General features: G+C 45.9%; 1 protein-coding gene across 1 annotated transcript; it reads left to right on the forward strand.

Annotated features, from left to right (window-relative positions):
* Positions 1-887: 887 nt before the first annotated feature.
* gatm (glycine amidinotransferase (L-arginine:glycine amidinotransferase)) lies at positions 888-5,390 on the forward strand. Its single transcript, XM_072465232.1, has 9 exons — positions 888-1,094; positions 1,780-2,001; positions 2,259-2,454; positions 2,524-2,714; positions 3,807-3,944; positions 4,191-4,355; positions 4,432-4,495; positions 4,581-4,697; positions 4,923-5,390. The coding sequence occupies exons 1-9, from the start codon at positions 1,026-1,028 to the stop codon at positions 5,033-5,035; spliced, it is 1,275 nt and encodes a 424-aa protein (XP_072321333.1). The 5' UTR covers positions 888-1,025; the 3' UTR covers positions 5,036-5,390.
* The last annotated feature ends 7,727 nt before the right edge of the window (positions 5,391-13,117 follow it).

The raw sequence follows: 13,117 nt of genomic DNA on the forward strand, positions 1-13,117 counted from the left end.
CCTCTCTCTCCTCTGTCTCTCCTCTGTCCCTCTCTTGTCTCTCCTCTATCTCTCCTCTGTCCCTCCTCTGTCTCTCCTATGTCCCTCTCTTGTCTCTCCTCTGTCCCGCCGCACGCCCTTCTGTCCTGGTTCCCTTTGGCTCGTCTCACTCCCCTCTTTGACTCTAACTTTTGAACTCGCTGACCACTCATTTGAGATATAAAGCAATGGGAAAGATTGCGTGTGCTTTGATCCTGTGCGCTTCTCGTGTTAAAGGTGAAACACAAACGCAGTGATACAGTCAGCACCGGCAGAAATCAGTCTGTGAGTGAGATGGCCCTGGACCCGCAGTGATAAAAGTGATTTACAGTGAGGAGAAAGTTCAGGGATTTTCCTTGAAACATTTACTGCAGTAACGCGCCAATTCTACGCTGTCCCAGAAGCTGTGGGTGGCGTGGATACTTGTTTTTATCTCCCAACGTCGCGCCAGAGAAAGTTTGAAAAGTTCTGGAATAACCTATACACAAAATGATGACCTGCAGTGAAATTATGGGATTCAAATGGCTACGACATGTACTTTAAGCACGCGTTTTGAAGACAGAAATATCATCTATGGGTCAGTGCTGCAGTAGAAAAAATGTCTGATATCTGCACTATCTGGGTCCTTTTATTTACAGAAGATACTCTGCACGTGAATCTTACATAGCGCACGTGTTCTTTTGCACAAAACCATGACATCTGTCTTAAATGTTGTATAACAAGTGGCATGGCATTTTCTCTCATACGTGCGTTTTGACCCCTCGTTTGGGCTGATGCTCCTCGTCTGCTGATAAGAATTTGCTGCGGTAGGGTATTGGGTTTCAGAGAAAGACTATTTCTCCAGTCACGTTGCTGCTCAAGAAAAAAACAGCCAATAGTCTGAGAGACACGTAGCCCTAGAGCTATAAAGTGAGGCTGAGGAGCCGAGCCTCTCCATTCGTGCGTAAAGCGTGAAAAGGACGTACGTCGCCGTTTGAGTCTGCAGTCACACACTATAAGGTCGGACCATGCTGCGGGTCAGGTGTCTCAGAGGAGGTAGCAGGGGTGCAGAGGCGGCCCATCTGATTGGAGCCATGGTTGGTATCTCTAATCTCTCACGGTGATTTATGTATTTTAATGGTGTCACATCGAACTCCAGGAGGAGAAAGCCGTCAAAATCATCAGTGAAGCCTTTAAATAATAGGCTTACAATGGATGCGCAGACTTTTTTTTGCGTTAGTCACGGTTATGGCAACTAAAAACACCAAGACATCAGGGAAAATGGAACTGCAATAAAATATTTTGTTTGATGTGTCCAACATTTGAACTAATTTTAGTTGATCCACATTACACGCTTCTGAATCTTTGTTCATGTTGCGTTGAACTTTTTTTTTTAACTCTGATTTGTATGCTCTTTGACTGATTGTGTGGACATTTGTGCAAACCTTGGCGTCACACGCGCATGTGGCGTGCTGAGAAGCCGCTCTCTGGAGTGACAGCGCGCAGCTGTTTGGCACAGATGCGCTCACAAACCTTGTGACCCCGCTGCGCCGCACTAAAACCACGATAAGGCTCCTTGACAACACGTGTACTTTTACACCGGGCTAAAAGGTCACGCAGCATGGGTTCAGAGCAAATCTCATCACTTTTTTTTTTCTTTTCTGGACAGTGTTGAGTTTTGCTGTTGAAATGTCTTTATGTTTTTATAGCCCGTTTTGGCCATTATTCCCCAATAACCTGTCCATTATCACACCTCTCTTCCTCTCTGTTGTGACCCTGCAGTGTGGGCGCGCGGTGACGGGTTGGGCTCAGAGGGCGCAGAGGGCGCTGCAGAGCACCTCCAGCGCCGCTGTGGCCGATGCTCACCTGGAGGACGAGCACGTTACTGAGCCCCTGCATCAGGACAGTCCCGTGTGCAGCCACAACGAGTGGGACCCGCTGGAGGAGGTGATCGTGGGCCGCGCCGAGAACGCCCAAGTGCCTCCCTTCACTGTGGAAGTGAAAGTAGGTCATAAATACTGTGCCAACATGGTTTAGTATTACACATAACAGTTATTTAAATACGTTCTACACAAAAATGACTGACCATTCCTGATTCTTTGGTGTGGTTGGATAAATACGGGATCTTAGGGGCATTTTAAGAATATTCTTTTGGCTATTTCTTTCCATTTAAAGCAGAAGTGGTTTACAGATTTACATTTGAAATTAGACAATTGTATAACATCTAAACTATTATGATGTATTTCACTGTTTGTCTGCAGGCAAACACTTATGAGAAGTACTGGCCTTGGTATCAGAAATATGGAGGCCAGTCTTTTCCTGCGGACCACTTGAAAAAAGCAGTTTCTGAAGTAGAAGAAATGTGCAATATTCTTCATAATGAGGGAGTGACGGTGAGACGCCCCGAGCCCATCGACTGGTCCATGGTTTACAAGACTCCAGACTTCACATCCGCTGGTAAGACGCACTCGGACGTTTACATCTGAGAGAGGATGATGATCACTAAAGGCTGTTTAAATTGTGCAGGCATGTATGCAGCGATGCCCAGGGACATCCTCATTGTGGTGGGGAATGAGATCATCGAGGCCCCCATGGCGTGGAGGGCCCGGTTCTTCGAGTATAGAGCCTACAGGCCCCTGATCAAGGAGTACTTCAGCAAAGGTGCCAAGTGGACCACTGCTCCCAAACCCACTATGGCCGACGAGCTGTATGATCAGGTGAGATTGAAAGGAATGTTGTTGTTTTTGTTTTAGGTTTTATTGTTATGGATTTGAGCTGAAAGGAGAGTGGAGAGCGGGGACAGACATTCACTGGACGATTCGGCAGCACATGACTTGACTTTGGCTGTTCACATAGAGGTTTTGGGTGGTCTATACTTCCAAACCGGTGGTAGAAGAATGATAGATCAAATCGATACTAAATAGTAACAAAATGTTTATGTATTTTATTACTCATGAGCTTCTAAATCGGTGTAACAAGATTAGAGCTTTATCGGCTAATAAACTAATACTGATATCAAAGTCATTTGCACCCGTTGCACTGGGTTATACAAGCTTAAAGACGGACATAATAAAGTTAAAAGGTCACGAGTTGAACTGAAAACCAAAAATAGACTGGAACACGTATTTATGCAACGTTACACACATAGCGTTATGCACATAGCGGCGTATATGTAGTATTCTGCCTGGAAGAACTGATTCAGCTCCACTGTCTTATCTCACGTCCACCTGTTCGTCTGAGGGAGTCCGATCTCTCCTTCACTGTGAAACTCCTCCAGGTTTTGTAGTTTTTCCCAAGGAGGTTTTGTAGTTTTTCCTGCCCGAGAAGGAGGGTCTAAGGACAGGGGACCCTGGGAGATTTGTCTAAGGACAGGGGGCCGTCGGACACTGCCAAGTCCCTATGAACATTGTTTAATCCGTTTTTCACTGTCGGACTCCGAGACAACAGCTGTTGTGATTTTGGGCGGTACAAAAATATTCATGTTCTCCCCGTGTTACCGTGGGTTCTCTCCGGGTTCTCCGGCTCCTCCCACCGTCCAAAGACATGCATGTGTTAGGTAAAATTGGTAACTCTAAATTGGCCCTAGTGAATGAATGTGAGAGTGAACTGTCTGTAATGTCTATGTCTCTGTGTTGACCCTGCGACAAGTTGGCCACTGTCCAGGGTGTACCCCGCCTAAGGCCCGAAGTCACTGGGATAGGCTCCAGTCACCCGCGACCCCGAAAGGGAACAAGCGGTAGAAAATGGATGGATGGATGAATTGAAATTAGTATAGTGTTAAAGATAGACCTCTTTTGTGTTGGTTGTAGGATTACCCGATCCGCACGGTGGAGGACAGACACAAACTCGCGGCCCAGGGCAAGTTTGTGACCACCGAACACGAGCCCTGCTTCGACGCTGCCGACTTCATCCGAGCGGGACGTGATCTGTTTGTCCAGAGGAGTCAGGTACAAACAAGTCTTCTCAACACCAGTGGTTCTCAGTCCTTCCTCTCCAGAGACCATCCAAAAATGTGTAGTTTTAGTTAAGGAACAACACTGAAAGGAAGGTATGATCCAGAAGTATATTTAAAAACAGATGTGGAAGCCTAAATCAGGATTATAAGACTCCCAGTTTGAGAATGTCCACACTAATATAAAACTATCAATTTGGTAGCAAATGTAATAATAATAATACTAACGTGTTTTGCTCAGGTTACAAACTACATGGGAATCGAGTGGATGCGTCGACATCTGGCCCCTGAGTACAAAGTGCATGTGATCTCCTTTAAGGACCCGAACCCCATGCACATCGACGCCACCTTTAACATCATCGGGCCGGGACTGGTGCTCTCAAACCCTGACAGACCATGTCGCCAGGTACAGTTCTCTCTCTGTGTATCTACTGTAAATGTGTTAGTGTCACTGGACTCTTGACCTTGTCTTTATCTGTCAGATCGACATGTTTAAGAAGGCTGGCTGGACTGTTGTGAAACCTCCAACACCTTTGATTCCTGATGGTTCGTATCTTCAATGAGCAATTGTTACATTGGCAAAGTATTCAAGTTTTTATATCATATTTTCCTTTTTCTTCTTGGTTTTTAGATCATCCTTTGTGGATGTCGTCCAAATGGCTCTCAATGAATGTTCTGATGTTGGATGAGAAGCGTGTGATGGTCGATGCCAATGAGACCACCATTCAGAAAATGTTTGAAAATCTTGGTAAGTTGTATTCAGTGTATTTCAGTTACTGATTTGGACCCAAAGCTTGTCATTTCCCCCACTCGTTGTTTGATAAAGCTGTTTAGCCAGTTTCTTGTACTTCAGACCTCACACAGTTTATGTTGAAATGGTGTGCGAATAGCAGTCAGTACATTCGACTGTCACGCAGCTCCACCTAAAGATAACAGTGACTACATTGATACATTCTGTGATCGTGTTTCGTAGGTATAAAGACCGTTAAGGTGAGCATTCGCCACGCTAACTCGCTCGGAGGAGGCTTCCACTGCTGGACCACAGACGTGCGCCGCCGTGGGACGCTGCAGTCGTACTTCCACTAGCCGCGCCAGAAATGTCAGTTTTTATTGAGCTGTGGACATCCAGCCTCTGTCCGGACATTTGTGTTGTACATCTAAAACGATATTAGAGCGTGTGTACTATGTTTTTCAGTGTAGCTCTGTCCGGATTGGGTCTCTATGTCCAAAACGTTTGAATGGTTTGATTTGACACGGCGGTGCATTTGACTGTGCCTTTGCAAACAGCTTTAAACAGAAAACACTTAGCTCACATCAGAAAATACAAAGCCCGTTCCCTCTCAATAATAACTGCATTTCTGGCCTTCACTACTAAAGGCAGACACATCTGGAAGCACTAACTCCGAGGATAAGGTACAATTTGGTATGTGAATTTCACCACTATAAGGGACCGCTGGCTCCTCATCCAACACAGACATTTTTCCAAACATTTTTTTTTAATTTTGAACATGTATAGACGTTGTAGGTCATTAAAACTATAATAATTATTTCTTATCGCTGGTATATACGTTGTAAAGATTGCCTGTTTATATTTTATATATTGGATTTTCCCACTAACATTGTTTTTTTTCTTTTATATATATATTTGAGAAGAGGTCCATATCCGATATTGTACACCTTTTGCCTCTGTTGTTATCTTCTAACGCGAATCTGAGCCAGTAACATGCTACATTCTCACTGCTTGGCTGCTTCTATGGCATCAGAATAAAGAGTTTGTTGCTGATGTAAAAGTGCAGAAATTCCTGTGATGCATCCAAAGTCTTAACCTGCTTTTCACTTTTACAATGCTAGCAGTCGTGTTTTGTATGAAGCATTGTGAATAAATGGAAGAAATAAAAAGTGTTATTAAACATTCCTGGCCTGGATTGTTTGTTCGTTTGTCATAAAACTGGTGTGGTTGAGGAGCTGAGGGGCAGTGGTGGCCTCTCTCACCTGCAGAGCAGCACATGGCTGATAAACGCAGCTTAGTCTCTAATGTTCCTCTAAACATTAACCTGGAGATATGTCGAGAGGCTCCAGCAGGATTATGGAAAGTTCCATATGCCAGTTTTAGTTTTACAGAGCCTAAAGTCATTAAAGGTACACCGTGTAACTTTTCTGGAGGGACCGGTACCATCTAGTATCCATGGAGATGTTATTTGTGTTTTTCTCAAACTGTTTGAACTTCAGTTTACTTTATTTTGTTCACATTTCTTCTTTTAGTAATTTCTTACTTTAAGACCTGGTTTAGTCCTGATATAGACCTTGTAGCGGTAGACTACTGTTCCCAGAATGCATTGCATCTAGGTTGTTGGGACTTCCTGGTATTGGAATAAACTTGCTTCAAGACGTAAGACGCTCGTGTCCCGAGTCTTCTTCATACATGGTGTCAGAAGTGGCGAACTTTCAGTCTGCGGCGTTTTCGGAGCAGCACTGTGCGGATAACTTGCGGAAGAAGTTTTCGGCAGTTTTTAGAGCGAAAAATGACCGTTGTGCAGGCGAAAGCAGTCACCAGCACGAACCAACAGGTGTGTGCGCGCGCAGCCCCATCCACATGTCGGCGGAGGAAGAAATGCAGAGCGACGGTGCATCAGAAAACTCAGATCCTGAACGCGACGACGCCAGGGATTCACAAAGAGAGATCCACTGTACAAATAACTCCCCCAGAGACATTTGATTTTTCATGGCCTACAGATTGGCCAAAGTGGATCAGACGTTTTGAAAGGTTTCGTATTGCAACAGCCCTCGACAGCAAACCAGAGGAAAATCAGGTGAATTCACTCCTGTATGCAATGGGAGATGCAGCTGACGACGTTTTGGCTTTTGGCTGTTTTACCACTGAGTGATGATAACAAAAAGGACTATGCTGCGGTCAAAGCAGCTTTTGATCAACATTATGTGGGAAAACACAACGTCGTTTTTGAAAGAGCGCAATTCAACTCCAGACGTCAACAAGATGGTGAGAGGGCAGAATCTTTCATCACAGCTGTACACAAACTTTCAGAAAATTGTGGATTTGGAATGCTTAAAGAGGAACTTATAAGGGACAGAGTTGTAGTTGGCATAAGAGATAAAAGATTGTCAGAGCAATTACAAATGGACTCAGAATTAAAGGTCCCATAACATGCAAAATCTACTTTTCAGAGCTTTTAACCTTCTTACATTGCTATGTGTGCTTCATATATGTACCCAGAGTGTTTTTTTGATTGATTCCCGCAGTTTTTAGCTATAGTACAGACTATCTCCTTTCCGCAAATCTCCAAACTGACGGGCGGTGGGGCAAGACCGCGTCATAACCACAGGCACGCGTCATCATCCCCCCTCCCCCTCTCCACCCCCCTCCCCCCTCCCGCCTGCCGCCTCCCGCCCCCTTTCCCCCGGCTCCGCGCTGCTCCAGACTCGTCTCACCATACAAGCCCCGGAGTTTTTCTGCTTCGATTTTACGACGAAACACGGCTCAAAGAGGCCCAAAACGTCATTAATGATATCGCACTCTTTACTATTATCACAATGTTGAAGGTTTATGTGGCAGTTGATGCAGCAACCGGGAAAATAAACGGAGAGAAGTTCTATCCGTTACCGAAAAAACAGGAAATAAGAGCGCGATGGACATAAGCACACAGCACACAGCTGTGGGGCATTCACTACGTCACGGGTGGGCGGGGCACAAACGCTCTGAGACTACGTCACGGGTTGGGCGGGGGAGCCAGACCGCTCTTCGCAAGGGTGGGGGCGAATATCAAACCAAGTCGTTTGCATTTCCGGGTTGGTGAGGGGGTCCAAGGTCTGGGTGATATTTCTTAACTATTATGTTAAGGGTGTTGCACAACCCTTATTATTATCAATTATACACTTAGGATAGACTACGAAACGTGAAAAAAAGCATGTTATGGCACCTTTAACACTTGCCAAAGTGATTCAGAAGGTCAGGCAGAGTGAAACTGTAAAGAAACAGCAGACAATTTTATAGAGCAGCGTTGCAGAAGAAAAAGCACTGAACATGGACATTATACAAACAAATATTAAAAGAGGCAAGTCTCAGACATGGCAGAAGAAGGAACAAAATATAACCAAGCCAATTGAAAAAGAGTGTAGTCGCTGTGGACGAAAGAATAAGCACTCATGGAAAGACTGCCCAGCTAAAGATGCACAGTGTCGTAAATGTCAGAAAAAAGTTTTGCGGTAGCTTGTCGTAGTAGTGAAGCAGCAGGTTTACGTGAAGTAACTGAAAATCTAAGTAATACAGATAGTGAAGAGCTTGTGTTCTTAGGGGAAATAGGAACAAACAGGTCAGAACCCTGGGTTCAAAAGGTCAAGTTAAATGGGGAAAATGTTGAGTTTAAACTTGACACAGTGGCAGATGTTACATCTATTTCAGAGAGACTGTATAGGTCAGACAGGGACGGAAAGCTGCAGAAGCCTACAAAGAAACTACTAGGGCCAGGCAGTTACCCTCTTAAAGTTAGAGGCTGCTTTGGGGCGCAGTTGGTAGTAAAAGGGCGCACTACGTCACAAGATGTCTATCTGGTGTCAGGTCTAGTACAGCCATTGTTAAGTAGACCAGCATGTGAGGCTTTAGGACTGGTGTACAGAGTAGACACAGTCAGCAAAACTGAGACAGATTTCAGATCAGCTTACCCCGATGTGTTTAAGGGTTTAGGCAAGATGAAAGAACCGTATCACATAGAGCTAGAGCAGGGTGCCATACCTGTGGCCCTGTCTGCCCCGCGACGTGTCCCCCTTCCCCTCAGAGATGCAGTTAGAACAGAGCTGCTCAGAATGGAAGAAATGGGAGTTATTTCAAAAGTAACTGAGCCAACTGAGTGGTGTTCAGGCATTGTAGTGATTCCTAGACCGGCAAAGAAGCCCCCCAGAATATGTGTGGACCTCACACCCCTGAACACAGTAGTAAAAAGGGAACGTTACATTCTCCCAGCAGTGGATCAAACATTAGCTATGATGAAAGACGCTAAAGTGTTTACAAAGCTCGATGCTCGTTCCAGATTTTGGCAAATGCCTCTCACGCCAGAGTCAAGGCCTCTCACAACTTTCATTACATCTTTTGGGAGGTTTCATTTCAATAGACTTCCCTTCGGCATAGCATCAGCACCTGAACATTTCCAAAGGAGAATGTCACAGATGCTGGAGGACTTTGATGGTGTGATCTGTAATGCCGACGATGTGATGGTGTATGGCAGAGACAGACGGGAGCACGACCAGAGACTGCATGTGTGCTTAAAAAGTTTCAAAAAGAAGGTCTCACACTTAACGAGAAGTGTGAGTTTGCAAAAAGTGAAATCATTTTTGTGGGACACAAAGTTTCTGCAAAAGGCATCGAGGCGGATCCAGACAAGGTAAAAGCAATCCAGCAGCTGCCACAGCCCCAAAGTGTGGAGGACGTGCGCCGTCTCTTGGGCATGACTAACTATCTTGCCAAGTTCATGCAGCAGTTAGCCACAGTCAGCACACCGCTTAAGGAGCGGCAGAAAGAGAGAAACGAGTGGATTTGGGCACAGCCGGAGGAAACGGCGTTTCAGACGATAAAAGCAAATCTTAAGTTCTCCGGAAGTGCTCGCTCAGTACTCCAATAATGCAGACACAAGAGTAGCTGCGGATGCATCGCCATACGGTATTGGAGCTGTACTCTCTCAGAAACAGTCGGACGGTTCGTGGCGGCTGGTGACCTACATTTCAAGAGGACTAACCGACACAGAGAGACGCTATGCCCAAATAGAAAAGGAGGCACTCGCTGCAACATGGGAATCTGAAAGACTTTCTTCTTACCTCATGGGACTACAGTTCACACTGATTACGGACCACAAGCCTTTGGTCCCTCTTCTGAGCACAAGAGGCCTGGATGACCTACCTCCACGCATCCTGAGATTCTGCCTCAGGCTGCTACAATTCTCATTCAACATTGTCCATGTGCCTGGAAAAAACCTTGTCACCGCTGATGCCCTGTCACGAGCTCCTCTGGCGGGTCTGCTGTCATTAAGTGACCTCCAGTTGGAGAAAGAGGACTGTGTAGTGTCTCAAATCCCAGCCACAGAAAAAAGGTTGGTGGAGCTAAAGGCAGCACAGGAAGTAGACGAACTGTGTAAAAAAGTAACTGACTATTGTTTGACAGAGTGGCCAGAAAAATGTAAACTAGATCCAGAAGTAAAAGGGGTCTGGCAACACAGAATGGACTTTCACGTAGCTCAGGGTCTTCTCATGAAAGGGGAGAGACTTGTGATACCACCTTGAATGAGAGCGGATATTATACAACGTCTGCATGAAGGACATCAGGGCATTTCAAAGTGCAGGGCCAGAGCAAAACAGTCCGTTTGGTGGCCTGGCATCTCAGCACAAATAGGTCAAATGGTGGAAGATTGTGAAACATGTCAGAAACACAGGTTACAGAATCGTGAACCTCTGTTGCCAACACTTGTTCCTGACCGCCCCTGGCAGAAGGTCGGCGTGGATCTGTTTGAATGGTCAAAGAAGCAGTGTCTTCTTCTTGTTGACTTTTTCTCCAGATACATTGAAATAGTTGAACTCAAACACACAACAGCAGAAGTTACTATTAAAGCTGTCAAAGAGACTTTTGCAAGACACGGAGTTTCAGAGACTGTGTTTTCAGATAATGGGTCGCAGTTTTCGTCAGAGCAGTTCAGACAGTTTGCAAAAGAGTATCAATTCACACATGTTACGAGCTGCCCCAGATACCCCCAAGCAAATGGAGAGGCAGACCTCTGACTCAGACTTGTGGAAAAAGGACAGTGACTACAGCAGAGCGCTGCTGGCTTACAGGGCCACTCCACTGGAACATGGGTTCTCGCCAGCGCAGCTGCTCATGGGAAGAAACCTGCGCACCACTCTACCTCAACACACAACCAGGCTGGATCCTACATGGCAGGATTTAAAGACTTTTTTACAGATGAGGAAAGGAGACGTGAGCAGGCTAAACATTACAACCGTAGACACCATGCCAGATCACTCCCAAAACTATCATCTGGACAGAAAGTGTGGATTACCACTGAGGAAACCACTGGATCTTTAGTTAGACCAGCCAATGCTCCCAGATCGTATGTGGTAGAGACTGACAGGGGTTTCCTGAGGAGAAACAGAAGGCACCTCAGACCGACAGGGACTATTACTAGTTCAGGTCGTCTGGTGAGACCTCCTGAGAGACTGAATTTGTAAAGATTCTAATGTTCCCATAAAATGTTGTTCTAAAGATACATGTTAAGGTAAAATACAGCTATGTTCAATACTAATGTGAAAAGAAATGCTTATGCTAAAATATGCTGTATATTTATGTTTATTTGAAATGTTGGTGTTTACTTTAAAGAGCATACCTTTAGCTAAAAGGAGGAGGTGTAGCGGTAGACTACTGTTCCCAGAATGCATTGCATCTAGGTTGTTGGGACTTCCTGGTATTGGAATAAACGTGCTTCTAGACGTAAGACGCTCATGTCCCGAGTCTTCTTCATACAGACCTGGAATAGTCTTTTGTAGACTTAGTTTAGACTCTAATAACACATTACTTGCACTGTAGCTTTGTCACCACCTACAAGACAAATGATTGATTATACGTTTTCCAGTCAGGGTTCAGAGCTCACCAAATCAATAAATCCTAATTAAAGTCACAAATGATTTGTTATTAGCTGCTGAAGATGGACTGGTCTCAATCCTGGTCCTGTTGGACCTCAGCGCAGCGTTTGACACCATTGACCACAACATTCTACTGCAGAGGTTAGAATGTGATGTAGGTGTCGGAGGGACAGCCCTCAGCTGGTTTAAATCCTATTTATCTGATAGGTACCAGGTTATTTAATGTAGACAAGAGCTCCTCACCTTGTTCTAAAGGGACGGTTTGCCACAGGGTTCAGTACTCGGTCCAGTTCTGTTTACTCTTCATATGCTGCCGTTAGGTAACATTATCAGAAAGTATGACATCAACTTCCACTGCTATGCAGATGACACTCAGCTGTATTTATCAATGAAACTTGACCAGAGCGATCAAGTAGACAGACTTAGTGCTTGTGTGAAGGATATAAAAACCTGGATAAGACTTAATTAATTGTTTTTTAACCCTGAAAAAAACAAGGTCATTGATCCGGGCCCTAAACGTCTGCGAGACGCTTTATCTTAACAGATAGTCACAATGGACAGTGTCAGTGTGGCCTTATTTGACCAGGAGCTCTCATTCAAAGCGCATATAAACTTTCATCTGCATGTTATCGCTGAAACTAGACAAATTTAGATTAGACTACTGTAACTCGCTGCCCAGAGAGTGTCGTAAAAACGTCCACAAATAGAATCCTGGCAAAGGTTCCCAGTGAGTCCAAATGCTGCAAGATGAAGTGGAGTGCCAGGCTGATGGCGTCGTCCACAGACCTGTTGGCTCTGTAAGCGAACTGCAGGGGGTCCAGCAGAGGGTCCAGCAGGGGGTCCAGCAGAGGGTCCAGCAGGGGGTCCAGCAGAGGGTCCAGCAGAGGGTCAAGCAGGGGGTCTAGCAGAGGGTCCAGCAGGGGGTCCAGCAGAGGGTCCAGCAGAGGGTCCAGCAGGGGGTCCAGCAGAGGGTCCAGCAGAGGTTCCAACAGGGGGTCCATCAGGGGGTCCAGCAGAGGGTCCAGCAGGGGGTCCAGCAGGGGGTCCAGCAGGGGTCCAGCAGAGGGTCCAGCAGAGGGTCCATCAGGGGGTCCAGCAGAGGGTCCAGCAGGGGGTCCAGCAGAGGGTCCAGCAGGGGGTCCAGCAGGGGGTCCAGCAGAGGGTCCAGCAGAGGGTCCAGCAGGGTGGAGGACTAGGTGTTCAAATGACTTCATGACAACAGACGTCAGCACCAAAGGTCTGTAGTCATTAAGTCCAGTGGTCCGGGGCTTCTTTGGGACAGGGACAATGGTGAACGACTTGAAGCAGGTTGGGATATGCAATGACTCCAGGGAGGGGGGGAGTCAAATCTGGCAGTTTTTGGTCGTCTGCAACGTGAGGGGCTCTGGGCTTGTAGTTGATGAGAAGCCGGAGCCCACTCCACACAAAGACGGGTTGTTGTTGTAGAACTGCTGCTTCAGATGCTTATTGTACTGGGATCTGGATCTCGACACCTCTCTGTTTAATCCGTATTTTGCATCTTTATAGCGCTCT

This window comes from Eucyclogobius newberryi, unplaced genomic scaffold (assembly GCF_026437365.1).
Source record: "Eucyclogobius newberryi isolate DKJ021-1_F unplaced genomic scaffold, fEucNew1.0.hap1 SCAF_5, whole genome shotgun sequence".
NCBI lineage: Eukaryota > Metazoa > Chordata > Actinopteri > Gobiiformes > Gobiidae > Eucyclogobius > Eucyclogobius newberryi.

Excerpts from the sequence above, each read along its gene's own strand:
- gatm (XM_072465232.1), top strand. The coding sequence starts at position 1,026 with ATGCTGCGGGTCAGGTGTCTCAGAGGAGGTAGCAGGGGTGCAGAGGCG. Across the intron at positions 1,095-1,779 it reads CCCATCTGATTGGAGCCATG|TGTGGGCGCGCGGTGACGGG; the intron begins GTTGGTATCTCT and ends GTGACCCTGCAG. Across the intron at positions 4,356-4,431 it reads CTGACAGACCATGTCGCCAG|ATCGACATGTTTAAGAAGGC; the intron begins GTACAGTTCTCT and ends TTTATCTGTCAG.